The sequence below is a fragment of the Symphalangus syndactylus genome, chromosome 9, assembly GCF_028878055.3.
Source record: "Symphalangus syndactylus isolate Jambi chromosome 9, NHGRI_mSymSyn1-v2.1_pri, whole genome shotgun sequence".
Classification (NCBI taxonomy): domain Eukaryota; kingdom Metazoa; phylum Chordata; class Mammalia; order Primates; family Hylobatidae; genus Symphalangus; species Symphalangus syndactylus.
The window spans coordinates 124,405,480-124,424,618 of NC_072431.2; the positions used below are offsets into that span (position 1 = coordinate 124,405,480).

A 19,139-nucleotide genomic window follows, 5' to 3' on the forward strand; every position below is an offset into this window, starting at 1 on the left:
CCCAGAGGCAGAAGTTGCAGTGAGCGAGATTGCACCACTGCACTCCAGCCTGGGCGATAGAGTGAGAACTTGTCTCAAAAATAAAATAAAATAGGCCGGGCGCGGTGGCTCACGCTTGTAATCCCAGCACTTTGGGAGGCCGAGGCGGGCGGATCACGAGGTCAGGAGATCGAGACCACGGTGAAACCCCGTCTCTACTAAAAATACAAAAAATTAGCCGGGCGTGGTGGCGGGCGCCTGTAGTCCCAGCTACTCGGAGAGGCTGAGGCAGGAGAATGGCGTGAACCCGGGAGGCGGAGCTTGCAGTGAGCCGAGATCGCGCCACTGCACTCCAGCCTGGGCGACAGAGCGAGACTCCGTCTCAAAAAAAAAAAAAAAAAAATAAAAAAATAAAATAAAATAAATAAAATAAACATTTGAGAAAAAAATTATAGGAAAAATATCTTTGGTATCTAGATCTAGGCAATAATTCCATATATGATCTATGAAAGCACTATTCATGGAAACAAAAATTGATCAATTTGAGATCATCAAAATTAAAAACTGTTTGGTAAAAGCCCATGAGAAGAGGATGAAAAGACAAGGTACAGAGCGGAAAAGAATATTTGCAAATGACATATACAACAAAGGACAATTATCTGGAATAATTTCAAAACCCAAGAGTAAAAATACAAACAAACCAATTAGAAAGGGGCAAAGGCATGAACAGATGTTTCATCAAATAGGATCTATGGAGGCAAATAAGCACATGGAAATCTGTCCAGCAGCATTACCCACAGAAGAAGGCAAATTAAAAGTATAGTGAATTATGACTACATACCTCTCAGAATGGCTAAAATAAAAAATGGTGAAAACGCCAAAAGCTGGTGAGGATTTTAAAACAGTACAGCTACTTGGGCGAACAGTTTGGCTCTTTCTTAAAAATTAACTTGCAATGACCATGTGACCCAGCAATGACACTCTTGGGCATTTAACCCAGAGAAATTATAACTTACACAAAAACCTGTATACAGGTTTATTTGTAATTGCCAAAAATTGAAAATAGCTCAGATATCCTTCTCCTTTTTTCTTATTCCAGGGTAATTGACAAACCAGACATCTTTCAACAGGTAAATGGTTAAACAACCAGGGTCGATCTATTCCTCCAATACTACTTAGCAACAAAGGAACAAGCTATTGATACATGCAAGAATTTGGATGAATCACAAGGAAGTTGTTCTGAATGAAAACAGTCAATACCCTAAAATGACATATGTATAATTCTTATATAACATTTTTGAAATGATAAAAACTTAAAAATTTGCAGCCGCTTCCAAACTCCTTGCCATTCCTCCAAATGCTTAGTGTATTCCATTGTGACATAGAAGGTTATATGTCCCCAAATCTAGCTACGCATGAGCCCCTTTCTTGTATTACCCAGTACAGTGCAGGGATCATGACTTTGCTTGGGCCCATGTTCATGCATTTAAAGTTCTCACCCTAAATTCTAGTAGCTCACCAAAATATTTTTCCAAACAAAGAATGTCCTCTCCTATTCTGGTACTAGTGATTAAGCTGAAAATGTCACCTTTTTGTTTTCTTTTACTAGTGGTTCCTCTGCCTGGCACTTCCTGCCCCCATCTCTGCCCATCCCTCCCTTACCTCTTTTAAAGCTACCTCCTTGTTAAAGATTGCTTATCCATTCAGCTGCAATCACTTTCTTCTTTGTAATACCAAAACTCTTTGCCTGTGCTTCAAGTATCAGTCCATATTCTCCATCTTATATTATGGTAACTCCTATGCCAGTTTAATATTTCTATAGACTATGAACACCCTGGGGCAGAGTCCATCACCTCTTTGTCCTTCATAGTACTGGGTGCTGTGGAGACAGACGTCAAAAAGACACATGCTAAGTCCTTGAAGAGCTCACAACCCTGAGTAGGCAGATGGTTTTATCCATAAATCCCTTCATCTTGCACAAGCTGTGGACAAGCCAAAGAGTAGTGTCCCATTTCAATTTCTCCTGATATTCATTTCTCCTCTTAAGACCCCCTTCACTGAAAGAGGCAGATTAACTCGACAGAGAGTGATTCTCTTCACATACAACTTTGTGCCTCTTGCTGCATCACCTGAGCTGCTGAAGCCAGAAACTCTCAAGAGGAACACCCACTTGGGAGAGAGATGTAGAGGCTGGAATGGCTGATATGGGAGTTTCACCCATGAGGCAAAAAACAAAACAAAAAAAATGCAAACATGCACAACAAGAGAAAAGAAAACCAGATGTATTGCTGCACCTCTTTCCTTTCAAGTTTCACTCACATTTGAGAACATAAGTAATGTAAAAGTGATCTAAAATCACAATAGCTTCAACTAAGAAGTCTATTCTATGCCATGATCCTTAAAATTATTTTCCAGTATAATTTTAGAAGCCTACTAAGATGGGGATGGGGGTAACGAGAGTGGTGTATAGCTGAAAGCATGCTATTTTTCTTCCCTTCCTTCTCTCTCTCTTTCTTTCTGTCTTTCTTCCCAGGGTCTGGCTTGCTCACCCAGACTGGAATGCAGTGGCACAATCTTGGCTCATTGCAACCTGTGGCTCTTGGGCTCCAGTGATCCTCCCACCTCAGCCTCCCATGTAGCTGGGACCACGGGCACCCACCACCAAACCCAGCTAATTTTTTTTTTTTTTTTTTTTTTTTTGGTATTTTTTGTAGAGATGGGAGTTTTACCACGTTGTTCATACTGGTCTCAAACTCCTGAGCTCAAGCCATCCACCGGCCTTAGCCTCCCAAAGTGTTGGGATTACAGGCGTGAGCCACTGCGACCAGCCAGCAGGCTATTTTGAACCTTACAATGTATTTCTTTGGTGCAAAACCGCATTAACTTTTGCACCTACTTAATACTTGGAAGGAAGAGGGTCCTTTGAAGGTCAGGCAGGCATGGTAGGTTTTAAGCTTATAATCAGGACTTCATAAAATTCCTTAACTGAGTACATAGTTCACCAACATTGCCAGGTGCATTGTATTAACGTCTGTAGTGAACAGCTATCATTTTACCTACCCTGTGTCGATTCTGTCTTCTTTGGTAGTAGTAGTTCCTTGATTTTCCTGGGGAACCTCCATTCCTCTCTTTTAGTCCATGTGGCTTCACTGTGCATGGCCCTACCCTGTGAGTCAGGGCTAGACACCTGGTGTAGAGTGGCCAGTCAGGATATCTTATTTCTCTGGTCATATTTACTGGTTTAGCACTGGGTATATGACTGACTTTGGTCCAATTAGATTGTATCCCAGGACTTTTTACCAGAATGGTTGGGAGAAAGAATCACTCTTCGTGCTGAAGTTAGAAAACTTGTAGGAGCTAATAGAAAACAACGTAATCTTGGAACTGCTGGCAATCATCTTTCCAATAAAAGAGAAGACTTTATCTGCAAATGTGTCTATCACAAAAGAAAAGCAACCTGAGCTATGAAAAGGGCAAGACTGAATCCTTGATATCTACCTTAAGCCCCTGCATCCAGCATGCCCAATACTTGTCTGCTCTTGGACTTCTAATTTACATAGGTTAATCAGTTTCCTATTTTGCTTATGCCAGCCTAATTTGGTTTTTAAAATCACTTACAAGTAAATATATATAGCTGTAATAACTTTGAAAAATAAATGAGAACTGCAGGCATTCGTTTGTCCCCAAATAACTAGAACTTTTGATGTCTGCTAGTTCGTTTGTTTTAGGAAATCTTACACGTGTTTTGGCCTATCCCCAGGATTGAACAGTAGGAAATGAGATGTTCTGTATTAGTTGGGATACCACTTGCTAAGCTTTGCTGTGATAATAACAGCTCCCCAATCTGAGTTGCTCATACTTGGTGTCTATTGCAACTTGAGACCCAGGCTGAGGAGCCTCTACCATCTTGTAGAAGTGCCACCTGGAACACATGGCCTTCTTGGTCATCAAATGGAAGAAAAAAACTCATCAAAATCTCATACCCAATCTACATTTTGGCTCATTTTTTAGAATTAGTCACATGGTCCCACTTAACTGGAAGGTGGTTAGGAAGTGAAGTCTTCCATGTGCCCCAAAGGCGAGAAGCCCTAGTGTGCACTAGTGATGTCTAGCACATGGTGAAGCCTGTATTTATACAAATACAGGCTTCACGATGTGTTAGACATTAAGAGTTATGCTATAACAGGTAAAATAAAGCCAGGCACGGTGGCTCATGCCTGTAATCCCAGCACTTTGGGAGGTTGAGGTGAGCGGATCACAAAGCGAGGAGTTCAAGACCAGCCTGGCCAGCATGGTGAAACCCCGTCTCTACTAAAAGTACAAAAAATTAGCCGGGTGTGGTGGCGCATGCCTGTAGTTCCAGCTACTTGGGAGGCTGAGGTAGGAGAATTGCTTGAACCCAGGAGGCGGAGGTTGCAGTGAGCCCAGATTGTGCCATTGCACTCCAGCCTGGGCAACAGAGCGAGACTCTGTCTCAAAACAAAAACAAAAACAAAAACAAGAAAACAAAAAAACCCAGGTAAAATATATTAAGTACTTGTATGTACTAGACATTTTGCATAGATTATTTTATGTACTCCTTACCACATCTGTATGAGTTATTGCCCCATTTTCTACATAAAGCAGTTGTGGTTTAGCTGGATGAGATGACTTGCTAGGAGGCACAAAGCAGGGGAGCGGAGATTCTATTTGACCCAGGTTGGAACCTGGCCACTTTGTGCCATCTTGCCTCCCTAACGAAAAGCATCCATTGATGAGGCAAGGAATTGGAGTTGGTGAGATTCCTGAAAAGTCGAGTGAGAAATGATTGGGGCTTGCTTGCCCATATTCTGGGCAGATGAAGAGAATAGGCATTGCAAAGGTGAAATGATAGAACTCGGTGATTGATCAAATATGGGGGTGAGCAAGAGGAGTGACTCAATAATGACTGAGTTTTCTCACAGTCTGACTGGGAGAGGTTTGATGCACCAGGAGAAGTGTGAGAGGAGATGTCAAGGTGGCCGATGGAAACATAGACTTGGAGCTGGGGTGGAAGTCTGGCTGGAGCAGTTGACTTGGAAATCCTCTATTTAAAGATAACAGTTTATAAGGGAAGTAGATAAGATTATCCAGAGAGATAACACATGGAATGAGAAAAGGGTCAAGTCAGAAAAACTTTGGGAGTTAGGTCAGAGGAGGTGTATATGGAATCCTGTAGTTTAGAGAAGAAAAGAGAATGAAGAGTAAGGAATCAAAAGGAACGAGAACATCTTTCAGAGGAGCCCTTACCTCTGTCTCCATGACAACATGGACCTCGGCAATGACAAATTCTCTTTTTTTTTTGAGATGGAGCCTCGCTCTCTCACACCCAGGCTGGAGTGCAGTGGCACGATCTTGGCTCACTGCAACCTCTGCCTCCTGGGTTCAAGCGATTCTCCTGCCTCAGCCTCCCAAGTAGCTGGGATTGCAGGTGCCTGCCACCACACCTGGCGAATTTTTTGTATTTTTGGTAGAGATGGCGTTTCACCATGTTGGTCAGGCTGGTCTCAAACTCCTGACCTCAGCTGATCTGCCCACATTGGCCTCCTAACAAATTCCCTTTTATGAGTGTTCGTGTCTATAGGTTAGAGCATGACCTAACTAGGACTTTACCTTTAGAAATGCACATATTAATATATATTTTTGACCTGGATGCTAATGAAAGCTGGTGTTCAATTTTAATCTCTTGGTCTTTAAGAATGGACATTATACTGAAAAGATTAAAAAACAGATGGAAAAAGTGAATCTAAAACATAAAAGAAAGAAACTATTTTGAGAATTAGATGAAAGAAAAAAAAAAGAAAATGTGTCCTCTTTAACATCATAGGGAAGACTTCTGTCTTTCCAGGAGGAAGATGATAATTGAGTAAGTATTTCAATGGTGTTTTGTAAACGCCAAAATTCCCAGCTGAGCAGAAATCCTAGTTCCTCTTCCATTTTTCACTCATTTCTTTGTTGGCTTCTGTTAAGCATTAACTTTTCTAGGAAATCTTCCCTGACTGAAGCAAAGCCATGTCCTCCTCAAGTGCCCTTGGTACTCTGAACCTTATTCTCAGAGTATTTACAAGGTGTGTCTGCTCAGGGCAGATTAACATTAACAGCATGATGGACTTTACTGAGGTTTAAAATTCCTGGTCCTTCACTTGCTCAGATTCTGTGGTTGCTGGGACTTACAGAGAGTTAAAGGGTGACCTAAGTGGAAGGGGAAGCCAGATTGTAACCAGGATGCATCAATATAAAAGCATTTATGATAAATTGCCTAAAGAGATATCACAAGTAAGGGACCTGAATCTCCAAGCCTCTGGTAGTTGGTAGTTTGTAGTGATTTATTTTCTCACTGCAAATGGTCATTTTAATAACTACTCTATTTCTGAAGCTTCTTGCTGGTACTGGTGCCTCTGCCTGTCCTGGCATCCAGGTCACATTTTTAGATCCTTTTTACCTGTCCCTAGATCCAGCGAGCAGTTGGTATCTGGTATCCAGGAAATGGTACAGTGTGGAAAAAGAGTTCTGTACACATTTATACAGCACTTATTGCAGCGCAAATTGACACAATCTTTCTGCAGGCAATTTAGCCAGATATATTATAAGTCTTGCAAAATTTATACTTGTGTAAGAGATAGGACTGTGTTCAGCTTCAAATAACTGAAACCCCAAATAACAATGGTTTAAAAAAGATGGTTATATCACTGTCATGCGAAATTCCAAGAGTGGTCCAGAGTCGTGATGTGTGTGAGCTCCAAAAGGGATTTGGTTTTCTTCCAGTTCAATCATGAACCAAGATGAAAGCACTACTTTCCAGGGAGCAGGATGGAGTGTATCCAATGAAGGATGTGTCCAATGGAGAAACAAAGGCCACATAATACCTCTGTCTAAGGAAGGGACCTGGAAGCTGCCACGTAATAGTTTTGCTCATATCTCACTGAGGAGAATTCAATCACATAGCCACTCTTAGCTGCAAGGGATCGTGGAAAATGTAGTCTACTCCTGATGGTCATGTGTCTGGCTAAAACTTTTGGAAGAAGGGAGAAAGAATAATAGGGAACAATTAATACTGTTCTGTGCCTTGACTATTTAACTTTATATATCTTGGTGATGATTCAATGTTAGTACTTAAGGAGAATCCTTATTTTTATTATTTTTTTATTTTAACTTTTTTTTCTTTTTTTGAGATGGAGTCTCACTCTGTCCCCCAGGCTGGAGTGCAGTGGTGCCATCTCGGCTCTCTGCAATCTCCGCCTCCTGGGTTCAAGCGATTCTCATGCCTCAGCCTCCCGAGTAGCTGGGACTGCAGGCATGCACCACCATACCTGGCTAATTTTTTTGTATTTTTTGTAGAGACGGTGGTCTCACTATGTTGCTCAGGCTGGTCTTGAACTCTAGAGCTTGAGCGATTTGCCCGCCTCAGCCTCCCAAAGTGTTGGGATTACAGGCGTGAGCCACTGCGCCTGGCCGGGACTTGGTGTTTTTTGAATGGTAAATGAGCATTGGCTTCAGTTTAAAGTCATCAGTTGCATTAGTCTCTAATGACAGAGTCAGCCTATTCTTCAAAGCTTTGAAGTCAGGCCGTGGCTTCTCCTCTCTAGCCACGAAAATTCTATGTGGCATCTTCTTCCAATAGAAGGCTGTTTTGTCTACATTGAAAATCTTTTGTTCAGTGTAGCCAACTTCATCAATGATCTGAGCTAGATCTTTTGGATAACTTGCTGCAGCTTCTTCATCAATACTCACTGCCTCACCTTGTACTTTTATGTTTTGGAGATGGCTTCTTTCCTTAAACATCATGAACCAACCTCTGCTAGCTTGCAACTTTTCTTCTACAGCTTTCTCACCTCTCTCAGCTTTTATAGAATTGAAGAGTTAAGGCTTTGCTCTGGATTAGGCTTTGGGTTAAGAGAATGTTGTGGCTGGTTAGATCAGACTACTGCAACTTTCTTAATATCAGCAATAAGGTTGTTTTGCTTTCTTATTATTCATATGTTCACTGGAATAATGGCAAACGGGCACATGCCCTAGTTGAGTCATTTTCCTTCAGATAGCCTTCCTGGATGTCAAATGAATTTCACTGGCCAAAATTTAGTTACACTGGCCATTCCTAATTGCAAAGGAGTCCTGAGAAATGTAGTCTTTTAGCTAGGCAGGTGCTTCTATGGATGGAGCTATGGGAGAATGAACAGCAGGTGGCAACAAGCTGCCAATTACCTGTTTATTCTTATTGATGTTGCTTTTCTTTTGTCTCTGTCTCTCTCTTTCTCTCTTCTTTCTTTTCTCTATCTCCTCTCTCTTTCTCTCTTTCTTCCTCCCCTTCTCTCTTTCTTTCTTTCTTCCTTTCAGATGAGGGTCTTGATATGTTGCCCAGGCTGGACTCAAACTCTTAGACTCAAATTATCCTCCTCATGCCTTAGCCTCCAGAGTAGCTGGGACTACTGGTGTACCTCCATGCCTGCTTGGTCTAGTTTTTAAATCTTTGACACTCTGCCCCGAGATTGCGTATTGCCAAATGTTGTTGCTCTCTTCTTTGGGTTTTATTTTCTGTGTCTGAAGAAATGATATTAATCAAATTTAAAGAGATATGAAAATCAACAGGAAGGCAATTGGAAAGTTTATATATATATAATATATATTTTGATGTGTTTGTGTGTATATATATGTGTGTGTGTGTGTATATATATCAAAAAAGTTAACAAACAACTAATAGGTGGGGCAAAATAAATGTTTACCCAGCCCCAAGTGCCTGGAAAAAGGATATTCTGAAGGGAAGATTTCAGCTTCCACTAAATGATGAGGTTTTTCCGCTTAGCATCGCAACCTCTCCCAGGGAGGTGAATTATTCTTCTTTAGGTCACTGAGGGACCTCTAAGTGCTTAGCTCTTATGTAATTTTGAAAAACTGAGTAGGCATTAAAGATAATCTTCATGCCTGTTACATTACCCTAGGAAACAATTTACATTTTAGACTACACGTGATTTGCATTCTTTAAATCTCCCTCATTATTACTGGATTATGCTAAAACATTGGCTGCTAGGTCTAAACAATAATGCTTAATGTACTATGAACTTTTTATACTTTCATTCATTCACTCAATAGCTATTTATTAAGTAGTCATTATGTGTTGGGCATTCGGGTTTTTGCTGTAGACACAAAACACAAAGTTCGTTCCCTCATGGAGCTTATATTATAGTGTGTGTGAGGTGCCGTTGTTGAGAGACACACACATAAACCAGTAAACAAATAAACAAGAGAGTTCCAGGTAGTGAACAGTGCTATACATACAGCAGGAGGATGTGGTAGAGTGTCACTGAGAGGGAGGGACTGCTTTAGAAGGGGAAGTTTTCCTTGAAGAGCTAAGATATGAATGTGAGACAAAGTCATTGACAAACACCTGATTTACAATGAGCACTTATTTCATGGATTTGAGCTTCTCCTACCACACAAATCATGAAGATTCAATTTTCACTTAAATCAAGTACCAGCAAAAAACTATCAGCTAAAGGTAACATGTTCAGGAATACTGAAGATTAGATTGTTTACAATATTAGATTTATTTTGAAACACAAAGAGCTCCCAGTAGGTGTGGCTTCAAAATGAAATGATTCAGATACTCTCTTGCTTGATCTCTATGCTAATTACTTCCAGGATATGGAATATCTGAGTAATCTCACTTGACTGCTAGAGTATAACATTATCAGCAAACTTGCAAGGGGAATTCTGTGTAAAAACAAATCCATTCTAATTGTTCTTTGAAGAAAAACTGTTTTATATTTATGATTCATGATAAAATCACACATGTATGGGCAAAGAAAGCTGACAGCTGCCCTGAGCAAAGCAAATTTGATTAGACGTTCCAGTGGCTAGAATACATTTATTCATTCAGTGTTTATAATTGAAACATGAATGTTGCTTATCTCCTGCCGTGAACTTAAAACATACAGGACTTCAGATTTGATCCCTGATATGTAAAAAATTCAACAACAAAAAACACCAGTCAAGCTTCAATTATAAGCATAGATTTTTGAAAAATTACACTTGATTTTCATTATAACATAATTCTGTCACTAATTAGAGCCAAGTTTGTTTGGATCTCTTCAAAATTTGAAGAGTTGAAATTCCAAAGGCAGAATAATAGCATATGGGAGAAGAAGCTACCAGTGAGATGGCTTCATGTCAAAAGGATGTGCTATCAATTCAGGAACCAATGAACTTTGAAAAACAGAACCATGTATGAGTAATACAGAGTAGAATCTGGACCTGGACAGGAATTTTAGCCTCAGAAAGTGAAACATAGGAGGAGGTAAGAGTGGGTTGGGGGATCTGGGAAGGAATGGAAACTTTCAAGGGTATTGGAATTAAACAAACTCTATGTCTCTTCTAGTCCATCTGATTCTAAGTGTTTAGAGCATGTGTTCTAAATAATAAAAGTATTATTATTATTATTATTTTTGAGATGGAGTTTCACTCTTTTCACCAGGCTGGAGTGCAATGGCGCGATCTCGGCTCACTGCAACCTCTGCCTTCCGGGTTCAAGCAATTCTCCTGCTTCAGTCTCCTCAGTAGCTAGGATTATAGGCGCATACCACCATGCCCAGCTAATTTTTGTATTTTTAGTAGAGACTGGGTTTTACCATGTTGGTAAGGCTGGTCTCGAACTTCTGACCTTGTGATCCGCTCGGCTCGGTCTCCCAAAGTGTTGGGATTACAGGCATGAGCCACTGCACCCGGAGCTTTTTTATTGAGTACCTGCACTGATGAATAAGATAGTGCCTACTTCTAAGCAATTTACAGATTAGTGGGAACCTGGGAGGCGGAGGTTGCAGTGAGCCAAGATCGAGCCATTGCACTCCAGCCTGGGCGATGAGAGTGAAACTCTGTGTCTCAAAAAAAAAAAAGTATTATTATTTAGAAATTGGGTCTTGCTATGTTGCTATGTTGCTCAGGCTAGTCTCGGACTCCTAAACTCAAGTTAGCCTCCTTCCTCAGTCTCCCAGTGCTGTAATCCCATACAGGTGTGAGCCACCACACCTAGTCTGTGTCAAGTAGTTTTTTTAAAACAGCTTTACTAAGATATAATTTACATAATCACAAGTTCCACCTATTGTAAGTACACAATTCAAGGATTTTTAGACAATTCAGAGAGTTGAGCAACCATCACACGATCTAACACATTTTTTCAATGTTTCTGGTGTAGAAACCATTTTATTATTCTAGTACAAAAGTACATGCCAAGCCATTAAAATTGTACAGCAAGTATTAAGGATGCAAAGTGACTCACTGAAAATGTATGTAATGGACTTGTACAGGCAACTGCTCTACTGACACAGAAAGAAAGAGAGGGAGGGTGGCTAGAGCCAGTACAGTACAAAGCAATGGTTATCAGCTAGGACCTAGAGTCAGACTGCTGGGGTTCAGATTCTGGCATCCCTACTTACTTAACTGCTGTCTGGCTTCAGGCATATTACTTGAACTCTCTGAGCCTCAGTTTACTCATCTGAAAGAGAACAGCACCCTACTTTACGGGGTTATGAAGAATAAATGAAATACTATGTGCAAGAGATTCAGTAGAGTCCTGGCACATAGTAAGGACTCAAGAACTATTAGCTGTTTTTACAATTATCACTGGATGACTATTAAATTGCCTTTCATGAGCCAGACATGGAAGAACACATGCTCTAATTAAATTTATATGAAATTCTAGAAAAGGCAAATCGATGTTGATAGCAGATCAGTGATTGACAGAGGCTAGGGAGTGGAGGTAGGAAATTGACAGCAAAGGGTCACAGAAAACTTTTCAGGATGTTCTATATTATGATTGGGATGTTTTGTAAACACTTGTCATTGAATTACACATTTAACGTGGTGCATTTTTCTGTATGTAAAGTAAATCTGACCTCTCTCCCCCAAACTCTTAAAGATCTAGCTTTTAATTTTCCAGTAATTTACATGTCAGAAGCAAGGTTCAGTTTCTAAACTCAGCCAATAAATATCTGTTGAGCACCTACTATGTGCAAGACACTGTTCTAGGTGTTGGGGATACAGTCTTGAAGAGGACAGATAGCATCCTACCCTCATGGAGTTTATAGTTCAAGCACGAATTATACACCTATGTTTGGCGTTACAAAATACAGGACGCTATGGAGAGAATACACTGTCCGGGTAGGGGGAGGTAGAGGAGTTCCAACATGTATAAATCTGTCCCGCGTTTTTTTCTATTTTTTGAACACAGAAGCAAACAGAGTCCTTCCACCTACTGTCCAGGTGGGTGGTGTGTCAGAGGCCTCTCGGGGACCAGTGACCGTGACCCAGGGCTGCCTTCAGGCCACACCATCTGCGAGATGCGGTGGCCACTTGGCGAGGGAAAAGGACTGGCACCGGACCAAGGGCCAGGTGGATGCTTCCACGGATCCCAGGTGGGGCGCTGCTTTGACCTTGGCTTCGTCATCCCCGCGCTCTCTAGCTTCTTTCCATGTGTGCCCAGCCACCGCAGAGAACAGGCGGCAGGTAACCTTAGGAAACCCTCCCAGAGGGCGTGCCAGACCGGGAAACTTTATCTGGGAGGTGACTCCACCCACTTGGGCGGGGCGGCCGCCCGCTGGGGGCGGGCGGGGAGAGCCTGTTGGGGGCCGGGCAAGTGGCCTGGCCAGCGGCGCGGCGTCCGGGGAGGAAATGGATGCTGTGCGGGCCTGCCGGCTCCGGGGGCGGGGAAATCGAGTAGCTGCACTCAGGCCCCGCCCGAGACCCGGAGGGAGCGCCGGGCCGTCCCCTTTTTCCCTCCTTTGCACTGGGCTGAGCCCAGAGCCGAGAGCAGGAGTCGGCTCTGAGTTCCCTGCTTGGTTTTTGGGTGGCAGCAGCCAGAGGAGGAATATGGCGCTCTTAGGCAGCCGAGCGGAGCTGGAAGCGGACGAGGTACGAGCCGATGGGGATTGCGGGCCCGGCCCCTGAAGCCCTGGACAAGAGTCCAGGAGAGAAAACTGAGCCCGGCTGGGACGGCCGAGGCCCCGCCCCCTTGGTCCCCTCTCTGGGGTGGGCGCGCGGGCTCCGGGTGGGGGCGTCTGGCCTTGGTAGGTTTGTCCCCGCTGGAGCTGGGAGAGTCCCTGCGGCGCGCCGAGCGGACGCGCTGCCAAGGTTCGGGGCGCCGGCCCCGTGGGTCGTGGGGATGGAGGACCCACGTCTTGCCGGCACTTGGATGGGCGTGAGGGCACGGGAGCTTAGGAGCTGTTCCAGGCCGGCCCAGCGACGCCTGGGCTTTACGAAGTCTGACCCTGAAGTCCCGGCACTGGCCCTCTGGGTGTTCGTGGAATCATCCCTCGACCTGGGAATCTCACCTTCTATGGAAGTTTCCTAGTGGCAGAAGCGAAAGGCTTGCGATTGATGAAAAGAGGGGGCAGCCGGAGGAAAAATGAGTAGAGAGGTACCTGCCGGGACAGCAGGGCAGGGCTGCCACGGGCTGGGGCTGGAGGGCCGGAGCCGCAGCCCAGGCTGTGGTGCTTCCCTCTCCCTCCACGGGGCCGGGACACTTCCCCTAGCAGGTCCTCAGAGTCGGTGGTGGCCGGAGGGAAACCACTTTGAGAACCGACTCCGGCCTGCTTTGGTTTCAACTGTGTTTGAGTAATTAGCCACTCCTCCAGTCGTGGCGCGCCCGGGCCTGAGCACTCAGGGGCTAGCGCGCCGGACCTGTTGATTTATTGACTATTCCTTTCAGCACCTGGCAACTCCAGAGACAGCGCTTTCCCTGCTCTTGAAGTTGAGACCGAGGCTCCAGCAGCAGCCAGCACCCACAGCTGCTGTTGCTGCCATCTTACCTGACTTGAATTGTACGAGTCGCTGCCTTTAGAAGTCTTTGGTTTCAAATGATGCAATAGTGGACGATCTGGAGGAGGCGGTTAAAATTCCCGTCCATCTCTAAGTGCCAGGAATCTCCTGACAAGGAATACTATACTTTAAATGTGGGCTGTAAAGTAAGCAAAAACAAAACAAAAACTGAATTACAGCTCCTTTACATGACAGAGAGACAAGAGGGCAAGCCGGGCTGTCCAGACCCTTGCTTACAGCCTGTCCCTTGCATTGAGGGTCCCAAGACTCTAGAGTGAAATATTTGAATTCCGATCTGTTTGTAGGAGAAGATTTGCTGTGCTTAAAACTATGTAATTCTCTAGATTAGGGCATTGTTGAGGCAGTGCTATTATTAATTAACACTGGGATAATAGGTGTAAACTGGGACTGTTTCGGACATACTTTGACAAATGGTCACCCCAGCTATGCTCACTGCCTACTAGATGAACGGTTGAGATGCATTAGCCGATGAGGAGGGAAGTTAGGTTTCTGTGGGTGAAACTCTGTGGGGAAGTTAGGTTTCAGAGTAGCAGAGAGCCTGGCACACAGACAGTTGATAAATAAATATTTGTTGAATGAATGAAAGACTGCAGAAAAGATGTTGCTTAATAACATCTCAGTTTTTGCCATATCATTCATTTATTTTTCTTCATTCATTAACTATTAGGCTTCCGTTACATGCTAGGTACTGTACTAGTGCTAGTTGGTGAGCAAAATACAAATTGAATTCTTTGTTCATTCCAAATTTACTTTTGTCCCTCACAGTGTACCACTTCCATTGCTATAAACTGAGCAAGCATTTATTGAGCTTTTACTTTGGGCTCAAACTTGGTAGGTGCCTTAGAGAAGGCATAGTTTTGCCTCTTTACGGTTCTCAGTCTGATTAGTGAGATATGACCTGGGTACAAGAACTCTAAAAAGGAGCTCAAGTAAGTGTAAGCAAGTAAGAAGTAGTGTGTTGTAGACTGGATACCCTTGATTTATTTGTAAAAAGTCCCTTACTGTAAATGGGCTTGAAGAACTTTAACCTCGAGTTCATAAGACCCTGTTCTTCAATTTCAAATAAGCTGAATAGCTTATTTCAGCTGGGAAGCTTTTCACGTATTTAAGAAGAGTCTGATAGTCTTCGTGGCCATATTTGATATTGATAGTTTTTAATGGCCATTATTTGATATTCTAGGGAAGTTAAAAGGGACAAAGTGATATAGTTGGAAAATTACCAGGCTAGGTTTTAGGTAACCTGGTTCTTCCCTTTGTTCATCACTTATGTGTGTAAACAGCTGACTAGGTGCCAAGCGCTGTACTAGCCTGGAGGTACAACAGTGAACAAGACAGACAAAGTCCTTCCCATGACTGTTGACCTTGATTGATCAAGTCTGTCAACCTCAGAGGGCTCTTTCAGTTCCCTTATCTGAAGAAGGAGGGGCTGGATTAGCCGTAAGTGTTCTTCCAGCTCTAAGGATCTGGGCTTTTATTGAGATGGGGGAGCGGGGTGGGGGGGGAGGTTGGGGGAGAAGGAGTTTCTTTTGGGAGAAGAGCTAATAATATGAAAATCTTTTTTCTTTAAAAGTACCCAAGGAATGAATGATAATGGTAGAGAAGCTCTCATGGTAGCTGTGGGATGGAGGTTTTCTTGGGTAAACTGATTTTTTAATTTGTGTTTTTTAGGTGCTAGCATGATAAATTCGGGAGCATAGAAGTTAGGACTTGCATCCTCATTGGAGGCAAAAATTGGTTATTGGGGAGCACAAGCATCCTAGATATTATAATGGTGTGTGGCCATTTAAAGATCAATCAACAAAAGCTTATTAATATTTGCATTTCTCATTGGGTTTTCTTGCGTATTACACTAGCAACATTGATAATGGGTTCATGGATGATGTACAGAATATATTCAAGGTCAATCCAACAAATTTATAACATAGAGATGGCTGTGATTGGAAGACTTTCTCTCTAGTTGCCTGATCTTGGAGTCATTTTGGTTGGTTACCTTCACATACTTATGGGCTATCATTGGGTGCCTTGTGGCTTGCTTATATTTGGCCCTCAAATATAAGGATTTGAGAATTGAATGAAAATCATTTATATTTTATTATTTAATTCAATTAAGATTATTCAGCTCACCAATAATTATCTCAAGTGCCGAAAAGGAAAACATTAACAGTATTTGAATTAATATGTAGCAGCTAATTAAGTTAAAAATTTTCTCATATGAGGCCGGGTGCGATGGCTCATGCCTGTAATCCCAGCACTTTGGGAGGCCGAGGCGAGTGGATCACCTGAGGTCAGGAGTTCGAGACCAGCCTGGCCAACATGGTGACACCCCATCTCTACTAAAAATAACAAAAAAATTAGCTGGGCGTGGTGGCGGGCACCTGTAATCTCAGCTACTTGGGAGGCTGAGGCAGGAGAATCGCTTGAACCTGGGAGGCGGAGGTTGCAGGAGCTGAGATCGCACCATTGTACTCCAGCCGGGGCAACAAGAGTGAAACTCCATCTCAGAAAAAAAAAAATTTTTTTTCTCATATGAAACAAAAGTTCACTAAAAATCACTTTTCAGCCTGAGTAACGCAGTAAGACCCTGTCTCTACAAAAATAAAAATATGAATAGTTAGCTGGGCATGGTGGTGCCCGCCTGTAGTCCTAAGTTATTCTGGAGGCTGAGGTGGGAGGATCACTTGAGCCCAGGAGTTTGAGGCTGCAGTGAGCTCTGATCATGCCACTGCACTCCAGCCTGGGTGACAGACCCTGTTTCAAAAAAAAAAAAAAAAGAAAAAAATCACTTTTCAGAAAATAACTTTTTCAATAGTTTTACTTTTGCTGGAAAGTAACAGTTTTGAATGTTTTTTGGAAAGTTGATTACATTGCTATTATGTAGGTTTAGAAATTGATAATTTGCATATATAATTTGATGTATTATATTTAACGTTATATTAAAAGTCACTCAGCAAATACAGTTATAAGGCTAAATGTTCATAGCTGTTTTTTTTTTGAGTTGGAGTCTCGCTCTGTTGCCCAGGCTGGAGTGCCGTGGCGCGATCTCGGCTCACTGCAACCTCCGCCTCCCGGGTTCAAGCGATTCTCCTGCTTCAGCCTCCCGAGTAGCTGGGACTACACGCGTGCGCCACCACGTCCAGCTAATTTTTGCGTTTTTAGTAGAGACGGGGTTTCACCGTGTTGGCCAGGATGGTCTTGATCTCTTGACCACGTGATCCTCGGCCTCCCAAAGTGCTGGGATTACAGGCATGAGCCACTGCACCTGGCCAAATGTTCATAGCTTTTTAAACTTTTTTTTTTTTTTTTTTGGTGAGGGATGGAGTTTTGCTCTTGTCATCCAGGCTGGAGTGCAATGGCATGATCTCGGCTCACTGCAACCTCCGCCTCCCGGATTCAAGCAATTCTCCTGCCTCAGCCTCCCGAGTAGCTTGGATTACAGGCGCCCACCCACCACCATGCCCAGCTAATTTTTGTATTTTTAGTAGAAACAGGGTTGGCCAGGCCGGTCTCAAACTCTGACCTCAGGTGACCCACTTGCCTCAGCCTCTCAAAGTGCTGGGATTACAGGTGTGAGCCACTGCACCGGCTTTTTTTTTTTTTTTTTTGAGACGGAATCTTGCTCTGTCACCCAGGCTGGAGTGCAGTGGCGCGATTTCGGCTCACTGCAACCTCTGCCTCCCGGATTCAAGCAATTCTCCTGCCTCAGCCTCCCGAGTAGCTGGGATTACAGGCATGTGCCACCACGCCCAGCTAATTTTTTTGTATTTTTAGTAGAGATGAGGTTTCACCATATTGGCCAGGCTGGTCTCGAACTCCTGACCTTGTGATCCACCCACCTCGACCTCCCAAAGTGCTGGGATTACAGGCGTGAGCCACCGCGCCTGGCCTCTTTTTTAAAGACAGAGTCTTGCTTGGTCACCCAAGCTGGAGTGCAGTGGCGAGATCTTGGCTCATTGCAACATCTGCCTCCCGGGCTCAAGTGATTCTCCTGCCTCAGCCTCCGGAGGAGCTGGAATTGCAGGTGCCCACAACCACACCCAGCTAATTTTTGTATTTTTTTCAGTAAAGATGAGGTTTCACCATGTTGGCCAGGCTGGTCTCAAACTCCTGACCCCAAGTGATCCACCCGCCTTGGCCTCCCAGTGTGCTGGGATTACAGGCGTGAGCCACCGTGCCCAACCTTAAACTTAACTTTTAAAATATTTATTGAGTCATTGTGATCCTATTATTGAATTAAAAAAGTAAGCTTTATACTTAGGCTCCTTTGAGGGTTGATAATGAAAAAAATTAAGACACACTGTCTAGGAAATAAATGGCTTATGTGACATGCTTTTACAGCCTGCTTTTTGGCCCAGGAATTTTTAGATCTAATTCTGATTTGGCTAATTTCTCTTTGGAAGTTTAGATGAAGTTTTGATAAAATTCATTACCATAATTTTCTTTCTTTTCTTTTTTTTTGTTTTGAGATGGACTCTCGCTCTGTTGCCCAGGCTGGAGTGCAGTGGCACGATCTCAGCTCACGGCAACCTCTGCCTCCCGGGTTCAAGTGATTCTCCTGCCTCAGTCTCCCGAGTAGCTGGGATTACAGGCATGCACCACCACGACCACCCAATTTTTTGTATTTTTAATAGAGATGGGGTTTCTCCATGTTGGTCAGGCTGGTCTCAAACTCCTGACTTCAGGTGATTCGCCCGCCTGGGCCTTCCAAAGTGCTGGGATTATAGGCATGAGCCACTGCTCCCAGCTGAGATTTATTCTTTCATTCCCCCAATGTTCATTGAACGCCTGTCAGGTCCTAACAGTCTTTAAATGCTGGATATATGCACTAAAACAAGACAGTTATTACCCTTGAGGAGCACAATGTCAAGCAAAACACTTAACACAAGTCACTGTACTATTTCTATCTTTGGGTTAGGGTAGGTTTTAGGTAGGAAGGTCATATAATTTATCATTCAAAGCAGGGCACTCTGAGTAAATGAGTGCTTTCGGTAATTGCACTAAGACAACAGGTACAAACAGGGATGATTGGCTCCCCTTGTTTAGGGTCCAGCAAAGACTTGAAAGGAGAGATGGTATTTGAACTAGGTTTCAAAGGGCAAATGGGACTGTGTTGGGCCCCCCAGTGGGAAGGCCTTGGGGGAGGTTGAGATGGGTGGGAATAAGAGAGCACTTGGTACAGTGGTGAAGGAGGGTGTCGAGGGCAGAAATCAAAAAGGCTGGCTTGGATCGCGAGTCATTGTGTCCTGAATGTGGTCACGCTAAGGAGTTTGGGTTGTATCTTCTAAAAAATGGGAACCTGGAAGGTTTTTTTTTTTTTT

The 19,139-nt window shown here is 43.4% G+C and overlaps 1 protein-coding gene across 2 annotated transcripts in view; it reads left to right on the top strand.

Annotated features, from left to right (window-relative positions):
- Positions 1 to 12,593: 12,593 nt before the first annotated feature.
- TTC39B (tetratricopeptide repeat domain 39B) overlaps positions 12,594 to 19,139 on the top strand; it is a 133,382-nt gene continuing 126,836 nt past the window's right edge. Inside the window, exon 1 of one of the 2 annotated variants that reach the window (XM_055294206.2) lies at positions 12,594 to 12,897. In XM_055294206.2, coding sequence (XP_055150181.1) covers positions 12,658 to 12,897 — 240 coding nt within the window. In that variant the 5' untranslated portion in view covers positions 12,594 to 12,657. The remainder of the gene's footprint in view (positions 12,898 to 19,139) is intronic. The other variant, XM_063609165.1, reaches the window with a different exon arrangement.